The sequence below is a fragment of the Onychostruthus taczanowskii genome, unplaced genomic scaffold (assembly GCF_017590055.1).
Source record: "Onychostruthus taczanowskii isolate IOZ18803 unplaced genomic scaffold, ASM1759005v1 scaffold13, whole genome shotgun sequence".
In the NCBI taxonomy this organism is placed as follows: domain Eukaryota; kingdom Metazoa; phylum Chordata; class Aves; order Passeriformes; family Passeridae; genus Onychostruthus; species Onychostruthus taczanowskii.
In genome coordinates this window covers 15,360,437-15,380,868 of record NW_024498462.1, presented here as the reverse complement: position 1 = coordinate 15,380,868, position 20,432 = coordinate 15,360,437, and the positions used below count along the sequence as shown (strand labels likewise).

General features: G+C 50.1%; 1 protein-coding gene across 5 annotated transcripts in view; it reads right to left on the bottom strand.

The window, feature by feature from the left end:
* Window positions 1-20,432, bottom strand: part of FGF13 (fibroblast growth factor 13) — a 193,229-nt gene that overhangs the window by 34,697 nt on the left and 138,100 nt on the right. For all 5 annotated transcript variants that reach the window (XM_041396399.1, XM_041396398.1, XM_041396401.1 and 2 more), the window contains 2 exons: window positions 5,734-5,844; window positions 1,846-1,949 (listed from right to left, as the gene is read on the bottom strand). In XM_041396399.1, the coding sequence (XP_041252333.1) occupies window positions 1,846-1,949; window positions 5,734-5,844 (215 nt within the window). The remainder of the gene's footprint in view (window positions 1-1,845; window positions 1,950-5,733; window positions 5,845-20,432) is intronic.

The following is a 20,432-nucleotide window of genomic DNA, read 5'->3' as shown; positions in this document are numbered from 1 at the left end:
CTCATTTATATCAACCAGGAATACAGCCCAAAATACAGAGTTCATTTCCCATGCACCAGGCTGTCAGACTGCATCCCTTGCTGAAAGGACCATTATCAGCAAAAGAAATGCTAGAAACACTTGACAAATAGTGCTGGAACTGGATTTCTGGCAGGCTGAAGCAGGGGCAGATGCTCCTCACCAGCCCTGTCCATTCCCTGGGCTCACTGACAGGGACAAGAGCTGGTTTTTCCCCCTGAGAGTTTCCTGTGATTATTGCAAAGAACAGAACAACCAAAACAGAAGGCAGCATGGGATAAACCCAGGATTATTGAGAACTTGGGTGACAATTTCTCTTAGAAAAGCAGATAAAAATTAAGTGGACACCTGTCTTTGTGAAGAAAATTTAGAAGTATGAATTTGGGGAAGCACACAACAAAATTCTGTTTAAAGCCTTGCCAAGCCCATCAAGTTCAAGAAGACTAAAAAGTAAATGTAAGAAAATATTGTTGTCTAATAAGGAAACAAAAATGACCACTATTACTAAGGGGTAAATAGAGAGATGTCAGCAGTTAATTTTACAATGACATCAAGTATGGAATTCAAAGATATGAAAGGATTCAAGGCAGACACGACTGAAGGGAACACAACCATGTGAAGAACCACCCTTAATCAACGCAAAGAATGAAGATTACAACCAAAGTGAATCTCAGAGCTCTGCCTAAGATGCACACCAAGCTGAAAGCTGCACTCAGTGGAAATCAGGGTCACATTCTGCCCCTTCTCCTCCCAGCAGGGCAACGGGAAGTGATGCTCATCATGTCAGAGGTGCCTGTGGGCTCAGGGCTGTGTCAGAGAGCAGGGACAGCACTGCAGGGTAAAGCCCTGCCCAGACAGAGGTGAGTTCTGCAGGAAAGCACAAACACCACCAGAAAGCAGAGATTTCTGCACGGAGAGCACAAACCCAGCGCTCTCTGGAATGTTCCTTTGTCCCTGCACTGCCAGGCCTGATCTGCTCCTGCTCTGGCAGAGAGAGAAAAAATATGCAAAGCTGCCCCTGCTCCCAGCTGTCAGGATTGCAAAATAAATGAGAGATTTGAATAAGTTTGCTTAATTTTTATCAGGATTAAGGGACTCTTACAGAAGAGAATAATTTGTAGTAGATAATAGAATACATTTTCCTCTATTTTCCTCCTTGGGAAAAATCTATTAAAACTGTATAATTAAAACTCCTGAAGATAGTTCAACTAAATGTTTTTAATTGAAAAGTGGTCTATTTTAATTTTTTTTTTAAATAAAAACACTGTTTGCTCTCATGAGAAACGTCACAGAAAATTATTAATGGACATTCTTCATCAAAACTACTAATAAAGCTGTTCTTTACTCACTCACTTACTTGAAGCCATACAATTTCTATTTGAAAATCCTGGCCAGACAAAAAAAATAGAATTACTTTCTCTAATTCCTTTTACTTGGAGTAACACAGATCCTACAGGAAGACACAAACCAGGCTGAGGCACGTGGGGGACACAGCAAGTTGTCCCTTCCCCTCAGTGCCCCACTCTGACCAGCCCAGTCACTCCACAGGGACCAGAGAGATGATCCCTTCTGTTCGGGGTTTTGCTTTATTCTTCGGGGTTGTTTTGTATTTCACACTTTGGGATCATTCAAAGGCACCACAGTGGGATTCCACACAACCCTAGGTGTTCCTGATGGAAAAGATTAACAAACCAGAAGCAGACTATCACCACCACACTGACTCTGCTGCCAAACTCACATTTATAGGCTATTAGCAGATCCCTTGCAACAGCAATTTATTCATTTAGCACGATTCCACTGAGAACAGAATTTAAAACGTTTACTTACTGATGTGTATAGGTATCCTTCACTGTTCATTGCCAGATATAATTTTGTTTGAACCCCCTGAATCGCCACCACTCGTAAACCCACAGGTATGAGGTTAAACAAAGCTAGGAGAGAAAGGAGACGGAGAGCAAAATTAATCCTTTGGAATATGCAGATCGGATAGAAAATGAAACCAGAATTACCAGAACCAAGTAAAAATCTCTATTCATGCATATATTCACTTCTGTGGGTGCTACAGAGCAATAGTTCTACCACCATGTCCTTTGACAGTAATGCCACCAAGAGCTCAGAAACCATCTGAGGGATCAGTGCAGCTCCCTCCTCCTGAAGATGGGGAACTGCTGACAGCTGAAAGAACTTACCTGCCTGGTGAGCAGAACCCAGGCTCTGCTGAGAGCACTTGAACAGTTTGGGTTTTGTTAGGGTGCTTTTCTTGTGCCATTAAGTGCAAGAAGGAATCCAGAAGCAAACAAACAAAATTTTCAAGACAATCAAAACTTGTTTTCAAAGTCAGTAAACATTCTGACCAAAAGGAAGGAAGAAGATGAAATTCAGAAAAGTCGAAAACCATCATTAGCATCTCAAAATGTTTCCACTTATAACTCATTGGGGTTTAATTTTCCCTCTTTTTTAGAGTAGAATGGGTTTGAAAAAACAGAGTTAAATTACTTCAAAATGAAATGAAAGGGCAGCATATTCTTTAGATCAACCCCTAAATCCGTGCTTTCAAAACTGAGCTGCTTTGAATGTTCTGCCTGCGTTTCTGCTTGTACACATGCTAATAGTGGCAGCATTTATAAGCACAGAAACATCTCTTCTAAAAATGAAGATTCCGGTTTGCAAAGTGGCAAGAAAAAAAAAAAGGAAAAAAAAAGGAAAAAAGCAAAGCTCTGCCATAGCTTGGATTCATGGATATGTTAAAATTGAACACAAGACATAATGAGTTGAATACAGTACTCTGTGTTCAGTATGTAGGATTAAAAATGAAGGGGAGTTAGGAAAGTTATGATAACCCAAAGCATCTCCTTCTACTCTGTAGCACAAATGCAGAGATAGGATAAAGTGATGCCAAACTACTCCCCATTTCCAGTGATTTATTACTTGGCTGAAAAACTCTGGTCTGCTTCAGGCTGAAGTTTGATATTTATGGTCACTGTCCAAAGCCAATTTAAAATCAAATTATGAATTTGAAATATTTTTATTATTTTCAAAATTACAGCTAAGAATTATGACACATTATAATTTTTTTTTCCAGCCTGACAACCCCCAAATGGTCATATTTCAGTTAAAAAAAAAAAAAATTCAGCTTGACAGCATTTCACACAGATCCTAAATTCTGTGTTTGGGGCTGTCACGAGCACACCGAGTGCCCTGAGGCCAGGGCACCTTTGAGCACTGCACTTCCTGCAATGCTCAAGCATAGCAGGAAAGGTGGAACATCCAGAACTAACAAATAAATGCAGGCCATCATAAAATCTGTGGTTTTGTTCCCCTTTCACAGCCATGAGTGTACAGACACTGTTTGTGCAGACACAAACCACACATGCACACTCTCCTCACGCTCGCCTCCAGCTCAAAATCCACGTCCATTTCTTTCCCTTCACTCAAAGAAAATTCTACAGTTCTGCTCAGCTTCTGGCAAAAGAAACTTAGATTTTCAGTAAGGACTTTTCATTCATTCTATCAAATGCTTGAGTTTGTTGGGGGGAGAAAAGACTCCCTTGGACAGGGGTCCTTTGCAGTTCAGCCCCAAAAAGCAGCAGCTGATCTCTGTGTAGGCTGCAGAGGAGGATGTGAAGCTCAGCGCCCAGGCAGAACCTGCAGGTCTCTTTTGGAAGGTGATTTCTTAAAGGCACGTTTACAAGTAGGGCAGGTGTTGGGGTATTTTCAGCACGAGGGTCTGAGTATGGGCTCCACTGCAAACTGTGCTGCAGAGCTGTCAGCAAGAGCTGAGGAGAGGGCAGGGATGGCCCAGCAGGGACAGAGGTGCCACCGAGCTGGGACAGCAGGGACAGAGGTGCCACCGAGCTGGGACAGCAGGGACAGAGGTGCCACCGAGGTGGGACAGCAGGGACAGAGCTGCCACTGAGCTGGGACAGGAGGGACACAGCTGCCACTGAGCTGGGCCAGCAGGGACAGAGCTGCCACCGAGCTGGGACAGGAGGGACAGATCTGCATCCGAGCTGGGACAGCAGGGACAGAGGTGCCACCGAGCTGGGACAGGAGGGACACAGCTGCCGAGGGCCACTGGGAGGGGCTGTATGGGGAATTCCTGGCTGTGCTTTGCTGGCCAGTGGCAGAGCCAAGGCTGAGCCCTCCTGCCCGAGCAGGCTGGCACTGGAACCACGGGTGGGTGCTGTGGCACCCGAGCCACGGGCGCTCTGCTGTGACACCCGAGCCACAGTGCGGCTGCTGCTCCCAGCACGGGGACACATCTCCCTGGCAGACACACCAGGCTCAGTTTCGAGGCAGGACGAGGCTGAGGCACACTGGAAGCTGTTCCCACCCCAGTGGGATGAGCAGTGGCTGTGGCACAGACTGCTGGAATTTGGGAACCTGTCGGAGCAGTGCCCACTCTGCCCTGTGCCAGCACAACCACACATCCTGCCCCAGCTGCTGCCTCTAAGGACAGGGGCGCTGGCACTGCAGCAAAAATGGGACTGTCCCTGTCAGCAGCAGCACGCCCAGCTCTGCCTCTGGAACAGGAGTGACCTGTCCCCAGCCGTGAGCGCTGCCAGGACCCACAGCAGAGGCACAGAGAGCATTCCTGCAAGTCCCCAGGGGCACAGCAGGATGGAGGGCTTACCTCACTTCTAGGGGATGCCCCTCATGTGGACAGATACGACACAAGGGGTGGCAAAGAAGCTATAGCAATATAAATTGCTTCCTGTTGTGATCAGCTGGTGTCAGCACAAAATAATCCAAAGCAATTTGCATCCCACTCTTTCCCTATTACATTTGCATTGTTTTAAATAAGGATGTAAGGACAAGGATATCCTCCTAATGAACAGCCAAGCAATGCCTAAGGGAGAGATGATCTCCGCCAAGGGCTCTGTGCAGTATGAGCTGACAGAGAAATGAAGCTGCACAGGAAGAGGCAGCAGGCCACAGCTGGATTTATGAACATAAACATTTCTCTGAGGTCTGCCAGTCTTGGCTTGGCCACCTGCACCTTCGTACACTTTCTGCAGGGCATTGTTTCCTACACTGCCTTATTTGACCAGTCTTCAAATCTTTTTGTCCAGCTGTGTGAGACCCTTAAGCATTTTTCACACACCAAATCAATGCTGTAGTCATCTTCTCCCATTTTCTATTAATCCTCAAAGTTGTAAAAAAAAAACAGTAAAAAAGAACAAGTGAAAATGCCCAGAGCTTTTTCACAGAAAACCTGAGGGAAAGCTGGTTGAAAGTTGACAATTTATAAACAGTAACAAATAATAACAATAGGGAAATGTGAAGTTGAAAATGCTGCTCAAGTCCCGGTTTGTGGAATACCACGGCGCTGTTTGAATGAGCCCGTGTGAGAGTGGAGATAGCGTTATTCTATTTCAGGCTCTGAGTAGGCGAGCAAATTTTCCCTGCCGAAAAAAAAAATCTAATAAAATCCAAAGGACAGCAATGAACTTCTCTGGATTACCATGGAGATAACATTTGCTTTGTTTGTCACATGTGTCATCGTTACCTCCTCTGGTTCATTATTTCTGCAAGTGATTTCTGTCTCTATTTCCCTCAGACCCAGTAAGTCTGAAGGACTTCTGTGCTGCCAGCACGGCGTCAGTGCTGCTGCCACTCACTCGGCCACCCCAGGACAGCAGCTCTGAGGGGACCTGCAGGGGAGGGAGAGACACCACAATCCACGAACACACCATTTATTCTCGTGTCACTTACTATAACTACTGTCTTCCTCTTTTGTTCCATCAATTGTTCCATCTGCTTGCAACTGCAAGTGGTATCCTTGCCTGCTGTACAGCTTTGTTACTATACCTTTAAGCTGAGGCTCTGCAAAAAAACAACAGTGAGATTAACGTGGGAAATCCTGATGTGCCACTCCAAGCGAGCAGGACGGGAAAAACAAATCTTCAGGTTTCTTCTCAAGGCTGATGGAAGAAAAAGACCCAAAACAAAAGCAGCGCTACCAGCTTTGCAACACTTTTCATTTAGGCTGAGATCAAATTTATGTCTATGAAATCAATTGCCAAAATGATTAAATGCCACTTTCGATTACAACGTGAGTAGCACAGTAAAATCTCCTTCCAGTGAATACGGATTCCAGCAGCACTCTTGGCTCCAGGAGCACAGCCCTATCTCATTTAAGATTAAAAATGAGCTGGCAAAGAGTACATTCAGTCTTTTAAAAAGGTGTGAGTTCTTAGATGGAGAGGAAAAAGAAGACTATTACAATAGCATTAATAAAAGCCACAGTGACAGTTGAGAGCCTAAATATACAGCAGCAAACGTTTAGCACAGGAACTGCTGCAGCTCTAATAAACAAACCCCCATTCCTCGCTGCTCCAGAGAGTACAGAGCATCCAAAGAGATAAACTACTCAATGAACATATGGAAAATGGAGAGGGAAACCCTGAAATCCAGCAATGTGTGGAACTGCAAAATAAATATTACCATAAGGGCTGAGGTAATTACCTCATCAGCTAGAAGAAGAAAGATCAAAACAACGCATAGTTTGCAAAGATTTCTTTTTTCCATAGCCATCCTCAGATTCACAGCTAGAAAGCGAGATCTCTCACACGGTTTCATATCATTCCAGACCAAAAAGTACACAACAGCAGGATATGCTGTCAAGTGTGCCATTCAAGATATCTGGCCAAAGCATCAGGAGTAATTGCAAAAAAGGGTCTACGCCCACTGAATCCCAATGACATCTGCATTGTAGTCATTTCACACAGTTACGTTTGTCAGGAGCTCATGCAGCCCTGCAGCTCTCTCCACAACATCTCCCTCTCCTCAGAAACACTGTGAAGATGTGGTGTGTCATTTCCAGCACTGCCTCTGGGTAAGACTCCTTGTCTTTGTAACCAAAGGCACTGGGGCTCTGCTACTGCACTTCATGTTAGCAGGGGCTGAAGGCAAAAGCTCACCAGAGTCTGCATCAGTGTATTAGATCTTATTAGCAACTTTGATAAGAGTCCTGATGGACACGTAACTCTTATCTACCAACTTTTCTGACCAGAAATTATTCCAACCCTCACTCTGGCTCGCTAGCCATAATCCATCCCAAAGCTGCTGGCAAACTGTGAGCAAGGCAGACAGGTGAAGTGGCACAAGCATCAATGCTCCAGCACAGCAAAGGCACGGCAACACTGCCGGAGAGCTTTGCTCCTCCCACGTACAAAACAATCCACTCAGACCAGGGACCCAGTCTTCACGCCTGATCTTTGGCACCTGTGACCCAGAGAGCCTCGTGTCCCCAGGGCAGCTGCAGGTATGGCATTCCTAGAAAGGCACAGGGCGCTGAAGCAAAACTCTGGAAGGTGCCAGCAAAAGCAGAAAACCTCGTCTGCAATCAGCAGATAAAGCGTGGCACGGGCATTCTGTGAAGCAGGACACCAAAACCAGACCTCCAAACCACAAAGTTATTGAATATACAGCTATATATTAAAGAGAGAGATGCATGGGTGGGAACTTCCCCGCTAGCATCTCCCCCACAAATACACCCATGTGTGTGCATGTGTGTGACAGAGGGACAGACAGCTGACTTACAGGTACCTGGCTGCACACAGGTGTGCAGCTGAGGCACAGACAGCAGCGTGTGCTACCCAAATAAACCAGACGAACACGACAGGGGAAAGGACTGGCATGGGCTACCCAGGTCCTGCACATCCATTGTATCAGCCACGAAATGCCTTTCCCCCTTTCCCCACAACTGACACAGGTCCCAGCTTCCATGGCATCAAACCAACCAACCCCCCAAAGACATAACCCTTGCCAACCTGGTCGCCTTCTTCGCCTTTTCTTGGAGCCAAAGAGTTTGACCCTGGAAAACACATTCAACTTGTTCTTGTCGCAGCTTCCCTTGCTCTTGCTGGGGCTGTTGACACACTTACAGGCATTGGACTTCTCCCGCTCCCTGGCTTGTCTCTTCTGGCGGATCAGGGAGCTGGCGATGGCTGCGGCCATGGCCGCCACCGCCCCGGCTGCCCGGCCGGCTCAGGCACGCGGGGGTCGCCGGCCGGCCGCGGCCAGCATGCTGCTTGGCCGTCCCCAAGGCCGGGGACGCTGCCAGGCAGCCTGGCCAACGGCACCCACCGCCGGCCGGCACGGCAGCCCAGGACACGCCGGCGGGACGAGCACCAGAGCCCCGGCGCGGCACGCAACAGTTTAGCTCGAGCGATTTTGTCCTCTGGGATCTTCCCTTTTGGCTTTCTGGTGCTTTCTTATTCCTCCCAACTTCTAGCAGGGGAAAGTTTGCAGGCAGAGGTGAGCGTTTCTACGGAGATCACGCAGATCCCTCGCAAGACATCCATCCAAGCTTCTCCAGACGCGCTATTTGCGTGCAGCCATGGCACATCCACTCGGTGCAAGATCATCGCATCTCTCCTAGCCCCGATTTCTGCAGTTAACTTTTCTTCCCACCCGTCCCCTCCCCATTCAAATCCCAGCAAACACCTGTTAGACTCCAGCAGGGGCTGTCCAGTTGCAGGGGTTTTCTGGATCCTTCTTCCTCTTCTGGCTTAGAAGAGACCCGAAGCAGTGGGTGCTGGAGGCACTGGGCTGAGGCGCGGATGCCCCTGCGCTGCCGACGCCTCGGGAAGCCTCTTCCGCTGCGCTCCTGACAGGTGAGCGCAGCCTCCCCTGCCCGGCACGCTCGGCTCTCGCACCGCAGCTCTTCCCAGCCGGTAAACAAGCAGCTCCCGAGCCGGGACTGCAGCAGCAGGAGCAGCAAGAGCAGCAGCAGCAGGAGCAGAAGGAGCAGCAGCAGCAGCGGCAGGATCCCTCCGGCAGCGATGCGGACACCGCGCACTCCCCACGAGCCGTGCGCTGGGTACAGAAATGAGGCGACGCAGCAAACCCCTTATCACCACCTCCCTCCTCCTCCGCCCGTGCCTCCTCCTCCTCCTCCCGCTCCTCTCCGGCGCGGCGGCGAGCGGAGAGCCCTGCCCGGCGCTGCGGGGCGACGCGGGGCCGCGGCGGGGAGGGGGCTGGGGCGGCCAGGGGAGGGGTACCGGGGCGGGGGTGCCAGGGGAGGGGATACCACGGGACGGGGCGCCAGGGGAGGGGGTACCGGGGAAGGGGATACCAGAGACGGAGGTGCCAGGGGAGGGGGTACCAGGGGCAGGGGTGCGAGGAGAAGGGGTGCCAGGGGCGGGGGTACCTGCGCCGCTCGGAGCCGCCTCCCGGAGGCGCAGACACCCAAACAGACGTGACTGCGGTGAGCAAACAGCCCCGCGGGCCCCGGAGCCAGCGCACCTGGCTGGCAGCAGCGCCGGGCTCGGGGCAGGGCGCAGCTCCAGCCACAGCTGTCCCCTGCCTCTCCCTCATCCTTACAGGGTGCTCCCTCTCTGCATCACGGATTTACTGGGGGCTTTTTGCGTCTCTCGCCGTTCCTTTCCACCTCCCGCTCTCAGCGGCACTTTTGTAGCAGACGAGGAAATCCTCGGGAAGAGCAGCTTCCTTGCCGTTGCCATGTTCTCCCGTTTCTCTGTCCCCGCACGGAGCCCGTGTGTCCCGAGGCCGGGCTCTCCCGCAGCCCGGTTCATTGACGCCGAGCTGCGGTGGCGGCAGGCCGGGGCCGTGCCGTGAGGAAGGGGCCGGGGCCGTGCCGGGAGGCCGGGCACAGCCTGGCCCCGCTGGGGTCAGTGCCCTGCAGTGGACACCGAGCCCGCAGCCCCCTGCCCAGGACAGGGAGCGGGAGGTCCTGGAGATCCCCCCGCAGCCCTCTCCCTGCTCTTCAGCACGCTTCCAGCAGCGGGAGCCTAAATCAAAGCCAGTTCAGGCTGGAAATAAAGCAGAGATCTGCAGCCCCGGAGGCAAACAACTATTGAGAGAATTTGTCTCGAGGCAGAGGGATTCACAGGCGCTGAGGCAGGGTGGGATGTCCCTGAGAGCGGGTTCAGACAGCAGCAGAGCCCGGTGGGGACTGCGATGGCAACAGGCTGCTGTCACCCACGGCGGGCAGCTGTGTCCCTTGTGCCCCGGGCCAGGGGCTACAGAGACCCCAGGGATGGCCGGGCTGGTGTGACAGCACCAGGCTCGGCCAGCTGCTGAGGGTATTTGCCCTTCCTCCTGTCCTCCACGTGCCCTCAGCGGAACCAGGCGCTCCCGTCCCTGTCCGGGGTCACAGGCTGGCACAAGGCCTGGCGCCAGCAGCTGCCCAGCACGTCCCACAGCTCGGCTCCAGAGGTTTGCTGCACCCCTGCAAACACTGCAGCCCTTGCTCGGCCGGGAGCAGCCACAGCAGCTCCTCACTCTCCTCCAGCGATTTGGGAATCCCTGCCCCACTCACTGCCCGCTGGGCAGGCCAGGCCCTGTGCCACTACACGGGCACCCGTGCAGGCTGCGGGTGTCACCCTCAGGGACACGGGCACCCCTGCAAGCTGCGGGTGTCACCCTCAGGGACACGGGCACCCCTGCAGGCTGCGGGTGTCACCCTCAGAGAAATGCAGGCTGCGGGTGTCACCCTGAGGGAAATGCAGGCTGCGGGTGTCACCCTCAGGGAAATGCAGGTTGCGGGTGTCACCCTCAGGGACATGGGCATCCCTGCAGGCTGTGGGTGTCACCCTCAGGGACACGGGCATCCCTGCAGGCTGCGGGTGTCCCCCTCAGGGACACGGGCACCCCTGCAGGCTGCGGGTGTCACCCTCAGGGACACAGCCACCCCTGCAGGCTGCGGGTGTCCCCCTCAGGGACACGGGCACCCCTGCAGGCTGCGGGTGTCGCCCTCAGGGTGACAGGTCCCTCCGAGACTGCTGTGCTGAGCCTGGCGGCGGGTGTCCCCCTCAGGGACACGGGCACCCCTGCAGGCTGCGGGTGTCACCCTGAGGGACATGGTCCCTCCGAGCCTGCTGTGCTGGGCCTGGCACCCCAGTGCCACACGCTGTCCCCCGGTGCAGGAGCAGCCTGTGTACACACACTCCCACACGTTTGTTTGTGAGGCAGCCCATGCACACAGGCATATTAAACAAACACTTCTGATTTCTTATTTAAGTTTAAGGGTAGGGTAAAAATAGCTGCAATTCACAAGTTCCACCACTACCCTCATCTGCCAGTCCACATAAGACATGTGAAATCCAACACAGGAGACAGCCAGTTGGATATTATTAGCAATAACTCATCCTACTCAACTCACCGGTAACATACTATGAATTCTGCCATCTTTCCACTTCCAATACACTCATGAGTGAGGCTTGTTTTCTTTCCTGAGACTCACCATTACTTTATAAATATTCCCAATTTGGAAAGCAGTGTTTGATCTTCAGATCAAAGTGAAGCTGCCTCATTGTGATCTGTCCTACAAGGTCACAACACATTGCGTTTTCACAGAGACTAACCAGAACTCAGAATTCAGCTAACCTTGAAAATCCTGGGGAAAAGCAGTATATAAAAGCCGTATTTGGGATATCTTTCTGCCAGCATTCCAGCCTGCATGCTTAAAATCCATAATGAAAATTCATTTGCACAAATGTTCCTTGACAGATAACTAAAGAGAGGAACAAAAATAGCATATATGCATAATCAGATTTAAGTTTCAAAAAACAGTCCTCCAGTTTTGTTTTTCTTTTTTTTTTTGCATGAGCAACCTCTTCATCTATCGGTACTCCTACAAACATGTCTTCATTTACTATAAATGGCACATGAAAATGAAGATCTTGTTGGGAAAACGTCTTTGGTACAGGACCAGCCTTTGGACTACTTCAGTGTTCCAGATATAAAAAAACTCAAGGAACAGCTTTATTTTCTTTGAAAAGCAAGAGTTGTTCACTCCCCACCACACTAAAATAAAATACATTCCAAGTGACTTTTTGAACGTAGAAGACAACCAGAGATTCCTTGAGCACGCATTCTCTCTATGATTACTGCAGTGGGGCACGTCTAAAGCTAAGGGGTTAACTGCCAGTGCCATTTCAATCAAAGAGAAATCAGCATGGGACAGACTTGTCCAGCTGCTGTCAGAGACAGTGTCATCATCTCCCTGGAGCTGCCGTCTGACCAGATGCAATTCCACTGTTTTGAAGCACACAAAGATCTCACCCACTTTTGATTTATAATTTTTCCTCCCAGACATCTGTTGAGTGTTTGCTGATGATTATTTCCACGTTTCTGATCACTAAAATATGCTTGAACCTTCCGAAGCTGCCTGGATTGGGCAGAAGCAAAGCCTGCAATTTGGCACCCAGGCCAGGAGTGGCTCCTGGACTGAGGCAGGACATGGTTTTCAGGCAGCCCTTGCTGTCTGGCTGCTGCACAGGAAGGCATCAAATCCCCATCACTGGCTCAAGCTGCAAGCAGTGCTGGCTCTCTCACCCAGTTAGAGGAAAGTGCCAAAGTTCTGTTTTTCCGTTCCTCCTCTCTGAACCATCTGTGCTGTGGCAGGTCCCAGACCACTGCTGCTCGCTCTGAGTTTGAATCTATCCCGAGCACAAAAGATTCACAGTCGGTCCTGTGTCACGCTGAACAAAACAAAAATTGAGACCAGGTGAAAAATACCAAGCCAGCTGCAGAGCTGACTGCCATGGAAGCAGCTGCAAGGACAGCCAGAGCCCTCTGAGCAGTGTGTGCGTGTCCAGGGCAGCCCTGAGCACAGAATTCCTTCCCCCAGTGCTCCTCGCTGCCCACAAGCCCAACGTGTGACCCTCCAGGGGCCCCACGCTCCTCTGTGCCCTGTGAAGCATCAGCAATTCTCATGACATGCTGCCATGAAGTAGGAACTGACTTCCAGCACCTTGGGTCAAAATATCCCATCCTCGGACTAAACTGCATTCTCAGTTATTTCCTGTTCCCCTATACAGAAAGTAGTAAAAGATTTATAATAGGCCCTATATAAACTAATAGTGTTTAGGCAAAACAAATGCTGCATCAAAATCAGACCAGAAGAAAAAAATCCCAAGCCAGCTCCAAGCCTCACTCAGTCCATCTTAAACCCCAAACCACTCCTCTACAGTTACAATCTTCAAGCTGCTTTGGTGTGGCAAAAAAAAATCAGCCTGCCATTGGGTGTCAGGAGTCCCTTCTGAGGCTCTTTTGTTCTTGCTGTTACAGAAAAAGTAGGAAAAAAAAGCTTCAAACATCAAACCTATGGACTATTTTCACTGCCTACAGTCTCCAAAAGTAGAGCATTATTTTCTGAAAAGCACCACCAGAATCTCGTCCCTCTCTTTTCAGGATGAGATAAACAAGACTTTCTCCAGTCAGGGATGACACAGCAGCACTGAGGCCCTGGGTTTTTGCTCTCCAAAGTAAACAGAATTACTATTCACCAGGAAGCAGAGCTGCTCAGAGCCCAGTCCTGCATCACTGAGCTCCTGTGTGAAATATCCCATGGACATGACTCAGCCTCTGCTCCGCAGCCAGCCCCAGGCTGGACACAGGCTGTAACAGCAGGGCTGAGCACGCTGTGCTGGCCCCTCAGCACCCCCAGAGCTTGGGCTGTACCCACACAGGGCTCCAAGAACAGCAGCCTGGGCTTTACTGCTGAGGGCAAGAGAAAAAAAAAGGAAGTGGAAGCTGAGCTCCCAAGCAGCTCCAGCCCAAGAGCTCAAACTTGAGGGTCTTTTAGTAACAGATCAACCTGAAAATTAATAGTAAAGAATAGCTACAATAAGCAGCTGCAAACAGAAGTATTTTTATGTTGAGAGCATAAGGGGCTTGTAAAGTGTGATGTGGATGTTCCTCTGTGTGTGTCTGTGCCGTGGTTTTTTGCAGAAGTGCACTGGGCAGCTCAGAAACAGGAAAAAAATCAAAATAGATTCCTGTGACACCATTGTAGACATGGCACCTTGACCCATTTTATCTAAAAGCTCACTTCTTCCTCAAAGGATGAAGTGATTGGTTCATTTGTATCTTCTCAGGGTACAGAATCACAATTCCCAACACCAGAAGAGACCCCAGCACAACTGGTGCACAGGACTGGATGTGCCAAAACTGGCACCCATCCTGCAAAGCACAGGAACACCCCTGATTTCAACACGTGAGACATCTCACCAGCACTAGATATTTAAAAAGTAATTGTGTAGCTGATGCACAACAAAAGGTTCTCATTCTCTAAGTCCATTCTCTTCTCGTATCTACACAGTTTGCCAGGGCAAGGTCTTCTGACTGACAAGAATTTGGCTCTCTTCTTCATGACTTACATGAACTGCTAAATGCTCAGGATGGCCAAGACACCTCATAGAAAGAACACCAGTTTCCTCTTAGATTCTCACAGAAAATACTAATGAGAGAAAACCCAATTCTGCCTTTTCCCAGCTGTGAATTCCAATTCCTTTATACTGTATCAGTAAAAACTGGATTTGATCTGACCTGGTAGTGCAGCCATTTTTGGAAAAGGAGGGCATTGTTTGAAGATAGAAAAAATAGAAATATTTTTACCTAGGCTAATTCATATTCAGTCATCCCAAAATGTCAACCACAAAAGCTCGTCTATCCGGGGCATAAAAGATCAGTGCCAATCAGCTGGGAAAGGTCACAGAACAAACACAGGGGATAACTCCCCCAGCTCTGCAGGCTCCTGAAATGGGAACACGTTATTCCGGTGCCCGAGGGGCCCGGGCTGAGCCAGGAACACGAGCAGTGCCCAAGTGACTTCTCTGCCCAGCACACAGCCAAGCAACACTCCCACATCAGTATGCACAGAGGGATCTGCTCCCTCACCTCCCAGCACGGTGGCTCTTGGAAACATCAGTGTAAATGACAGCTTGTCGTCCCTGAATCATTTACATCTCAGCATGGGACACACCAGAAGTGTGGGCTGCGTGCCACTGTCCAACTTAACATAAGGCCACTTTACACATGACAGAACACCGCAAACAGACCTTCACAGAGCCAAGGCAAGTTGCCTGGAAATTGCCACATTACTCAAATAAGATCTTTTCCCACCTTTTCACAGATCTGATGGTTCATCCTTTGTCAACAGCTTGACAAAAACTGACAAAAAAGACTCAGTGGATACCCAGTGAATTGGAGCCTCTGAGAGCTCTCCTCCTTTCCCCTGCATGCAAGCATTTCACCAGCTCCTCACAGCCATGCTCCCTGCTTTGCTCAGAACGAGCTTCTGCCCCACTGCTCGGCTCCACGCAACCACAGAGCCCAGCCCGCTGTGATCCTGTGATGGATGCCACGCCTGGCAATTCCCACTGCCGTTAATGCTGCAAGGCTCAGCTGCCTCCTAATGATGCAAACAAATTACCCAGACTGGGGTCAGAAGAGCCTGGCACTGGTTTTCTGTGACTTTTACCCAAATGCCAAGATCACGGCACCACATTCACACAGACAAATGAGAAGGTGAGCAGAGCTGGTCACAAATGAAAGGGACTTTGAGGAAGAAGTGCTGTGTCTTGGATGGAAGCAGAGCTCTCCAGAACTGGACTTAGACCCTGCACCAGTCAATGTCGCTTCTCTAAATGTGGAAGTGGAGCCTGGCTCACTCACTGGCATGGAACTGGAGCCAGTTTACCCACACAGAATGTTGGTCTCAGTCTCTGTAAGCAGAAGGAAGGTCTGTCCTTGAGGATTAGGAAAAGAGCCATGAGCCTGAGCTTCCTTTGGGTCTCAGTTCACCAAGTAATAATCATGGTATGAACAGAGGTGTAACAAGACTTATCTGACTTAAGTGATGGAAAAAGGAGGTTGAGCTAAGCTCATCTGACAGGTATCTGGGCTCAAGAAACAATCAGGAACATGAACCACAAGTCAGCATCTGCTCTGTGGGATTTAAATAGGTCTGGAGACTAGAAAAAATGTGTATGCAAATTTCACAGAAGCAAATTAAAAGAAATTCAGAGAAGTCAATTCAGAGAAGGAAGCTAATGGCAGAACATCTGCTGCTGCTCCCAATATTCACATTAGAGGCTGGGAACATTTCTGGGGACTCAGACCTCATCAGAAAGCTCAAAAAGGTTCTGTTGCTATGCAGAGAAACATTGCTCAGAAATCAGAGAAAGAGACAGGAAGCTGTCCGAGCTCAGCAGTGTTATTCCTTGCTTAGGTCCACCTGAGCTCCAGCAGGGCCTTGTCTGCTTGTACAGACTGGATAACTGTCCCACCCATGGCACATTTCTACCCAAACCCACCACAAAAGGAGCAGACTAAGCTGCACAAGAAGACACAAAGATAATGTCACGATTTTAGTCCAATTCCCAGTCCATATGCACGGCCTTTGCAACACCCAGCCATACAGCTCAAAGGTGCTGAGCTGAATTCACAGCAGGCAGACACACTGTTACACAGGTGATGGTAAATCCAGGATTTACAAACAAATAAGCTTACTTTAGCTTTATCTACAACATTCCAAGGCTTGGGACCTTTTGCTGGGAAGGGACAAGGAGCAGACTGAGATTGTCAAGCACAGAAATAAGCCTGCTGGATTGTAAGAAGTTCTCTGGGCATATATTCATACAGACTTTTTTTCTGCCTTTTTTCTTCCTGATTCACAAATGTGAACAAACCCAAAATGTTACAAAAAGGCTGAGATGCACAAACACTAGGGAATCAAAGGGGAGCTGTCAATGATGGAAGAAACTTTCAACTCCCTCGGTCCTTTCTTTTTTTCCCCAATTCTGCAATATATGAAACTCCTTACTCAGTGACTATATTTTTAAACCTTTACTGCCATAAATTTTAGCCTACTTAAAAATTTCTGATGTACAGTCTTTTCAGGAAGCTTTCAGCAAAATATAGAGTTTCCTGTACAGGAAGTATGCAGTAAAACACGAATTTGTAAACAGCTACGAACCAAACAAATGGAGCAGATTTCCAGCACTGAAAGTACTGCAAACGAATAAAACGACGGAAATGAGAAGCAAGAGGGACACCTGCAGTCAGCCCGGGCGAGCGCCCCGGCAGGGTCCCCCTGCCGTCCCTCGGGCTCTGTCGCTGCTGCTGTGTGCCCACGGCAAACACCTGGCTGGAAGCTCAGCAGGCCGGGCAGGGGCTGCCCCGGGCAGGCTCGGATAGGGGGCTCGGATCGGGGGGCTCGGAGCCGGCCCTCGCCCGCCTGCAGCTGCGGGCCCCGGGACCACGGCTCGGGAGAGGGGACCCCCGGGCAGGGGCCCCACTGCGGGCACAGGGCACCCCGGGGCACCGGCACAGGGCATTCCGAGACATCCCAGGGCACCGGCACAGGGCATTCCGAGGCATCCCGGGCACCGGCACAGGGCATTCCGGAGCACCCCGGGCACCGGCACAGGGCATTCCGGGGCACCCCGGGCACCGGCACAGGGCATTCCGAGACATCTCGGGGAACCGGTACAGGGGGGCACCCCGGGGCACCGGCACAGGGCGTTCCGAGACATCCCGGGGCACCGGCACAGGGCATTCCGGAGCACCCCGGACCCCGGGGCACCGGCACAGGGCATTCCGAGACATCCCAGGGCACCGGCACAGGGCATTCCGAGGCATCCCGGGCACCGGCACAGGGCATTCCGGAGCACCCCGGGCACCGGCACAGGGCATTCCGGGGCACCCCGGGCACCGGCACAGGGCATTCCGAGACATCTCGGGGAACCGGTACAGGGGGGCACCCCGGGGCACCGGCACAGGGCGTTCCGAGACACCCCGGGGCACCGGCACAGGGCATTCCGAGACATCCCGGGGAACCGGTACAGGGGGGCACCCCGGGGCACCGGCACAGGGCATTCCGAGACATCCCAGGGCACCGGCACAGGGCATTCCGAGGCATCCCGGGTCACCGGCACAGGGCATTCCGGGGCACCGGCACAGGGGGGCACCCCGGGGCACCGGCACAGGGCATTCCGAGGCATCCCGGGTCACCGGAACAGGGCATTCCGAGGCACCCCAGGGCAGCGGCGCAGGGCAGCGTCCCGAGCGCTCCTGAGCAGCCCCGCTGGCCGGAACCCGGCGCTGTCCGCGGTGCTGCCGCTCCGTGCCCAGCCCGCATCCCGCACCCTCACCCCTCCTCCCGATCTCCCATCCCGCACCCCTCAGCCCTCATCCCGGATCCCCCATCCCGCACCCCTCATCCCGGATCTCCTATCCTTCATCCCGATCTCCCATCCCTCATCCCGGATCTCCCATCCCTCATCCCGATCTCCCATCCCGCACCCCTCATCCTGCAACCCCGCCCGCTGTGGCCCCCAGCAGCTTCCAGCTCGGGCACAACACCCGGCCCTCCACACCACGGGCACGTCCCCACAGCATGGTGACAGACTCCCACACCATGGACGTGTCCCCACACCATGGACACGGCCATGTCCCCACAGCACGGTGACAGACTCCCACACCATGGACGTGTCCCCACACCATGGACACGGCCATGTCCCCACAGCACGGTGACACGTCCCCACACCAGGGTCCGTGCCAGCTGCACACTGGGGCTATACAACAGACACCCCAAAACCTAACCCACAGCAAAGGCTCCCGACTGCTGCAGACCCACTTCATCCTCACTGCCCAGCTACAAACCTTCCTGCTGCAGCACAGAAAGGCATTAGCAGTTAATAATAGTTCATTTAGCAGTTAATAATAGTTATATCCGTAGTGATACCTGCTCCATGCCAAAACCAACGCAGAGTGCACACTTGGCACTACCACTTTACTGTGCTCAGATTTGCTATATTAATCTTAAAGAGAAAAAGGAAAATGGATGCCACACACAATTCATACAAGTTGATGATTAGCCTGTTATTTCTAATACAGAATGACACACAGCCCAGCTGATATCTAAGGCTCCCAGCTCAGCTGAATGCTCTGCACACGCTGCTGATCAGATTATTGTTTGATATTGGGGTATTTTCCAAAAGTCCCTGGATTTGCTCTTCCCTTCTAGCCACAGGGCGTTGGTTCTTAGAGTAATCTGATCATTTCACGTACCCCATGCAGAGAACACACTTTTTCATTATTGAAGAAAACTAAATTACACCATCATAAGCCTTCAGCTAAGACATGGACAAAAGAATAGAGAAATTAAGAAGGTTTTGTATTGAAAATGCTTTTACGTTATTAACACCATGACAAGATTGCCTTCAGTTAAGGTTAAGCACAGCACTCTGATGAAAGGCAATTAGAAAAGAAATGGAGTGGTTTGTTTTTTCTCTAAAGCAATTCTTATACCTGACAAAAGCTGGGGTACAAAATTAACTAAATACGTGGCACAGATGTTTAAAATCAACCTGTTTGACAAGTGAAACATGTATTTGATCAGGACAAATGTGCCAGCTCAGCAGCATATTCAGTCTATTTACAGTCCCAGTCAGCAGGAATGAACAGTAACAACTGCCTTTTCCTTCTTAAATGACATTTTTTCAGGGTTACCAAAGAAAACTCATGAAGTCTAAGAACAACCACATTCTTAGTATTAAAGAAATATTAACCTCCAATTTCTTGATATAGTTTATAACCTCTACAAAGGATTAGTTGCCAGGAAATACCTTCTCATTTTTCCTATAAAAAACATTGCTTAAATACATCTTACCTGAATAAGACTTTCTTATCCCCAAAGCCATGCTGCCTTACAAGCTGCTCCTGCCCAGGCAATTGCAGTCTACATTTGGAGCAGACACACAGGGAGTAGATCAGAGAAAGTTTAAGGCACATTTAAAGTATTCTCTAAGGTACTGGCCAGAAACATCAAGCCCATACTCGTGGTATAGAGAGATCATTAATGGGCATTAGTGACAGACCATTATGACTTTCAGAATCATTAAAGATTCATAATGTAGCTGCATTGTTCTGGCAACATCTCACCACTTCTTGGACATAAATGTACGTTTCTCCTACATGATTTACTTAAATTTATTATTTTTCAGTGTCAGATTTTGTTTTCTGCCTCCTAGAATTACAAAGAGAGGCTGTAACAGGATCCTGCAGTGCACCACACCAGCCAGAGGAGCCTGGTTTATTTGATGCCCTTTCTGTAAGGCAATTTGCAACAGGAATAGCACAACAACATTCACAAGGTTGAATATGTAGCATTTCTTTCTGCTTTAAATAAGCTGAATTACTGATAAACCACACATGTCACAAGCATAAAAACACTTCCAAGAATTAAATTTGCTAACAATTCTGATATTAATCACCTTTTGAAACTGTTAAGCTTTGTCACTGTCTTTTAGGAGAGTTCATCATTTGGTACTTGGATATAGTGAAAAATATTGCAGATAGCTAATTGGGGCCAACCAAACCTGCAACTCCCAATGCAATTTTGACAAGTGAGGAAAACACTGAGGGTTGCTTTTAAAGATGATACACAATACTGCCCAATGCAATTTTGACAAGTGAGGAAACACTGAGGGTTGCTTTTAAAGATGCAGAATACTGCAAACAGCGTGCTCCAAAATGTGGCTACAGTTATACTTCAGTTGTGTTAATCAGGGGCTGGATTTACCTTTTCTCCTGCTGAACTGGACTGAGTTCTTGTTTAACCCACCTTTCCTCAGTACAGTCAATTAAGCCCATGC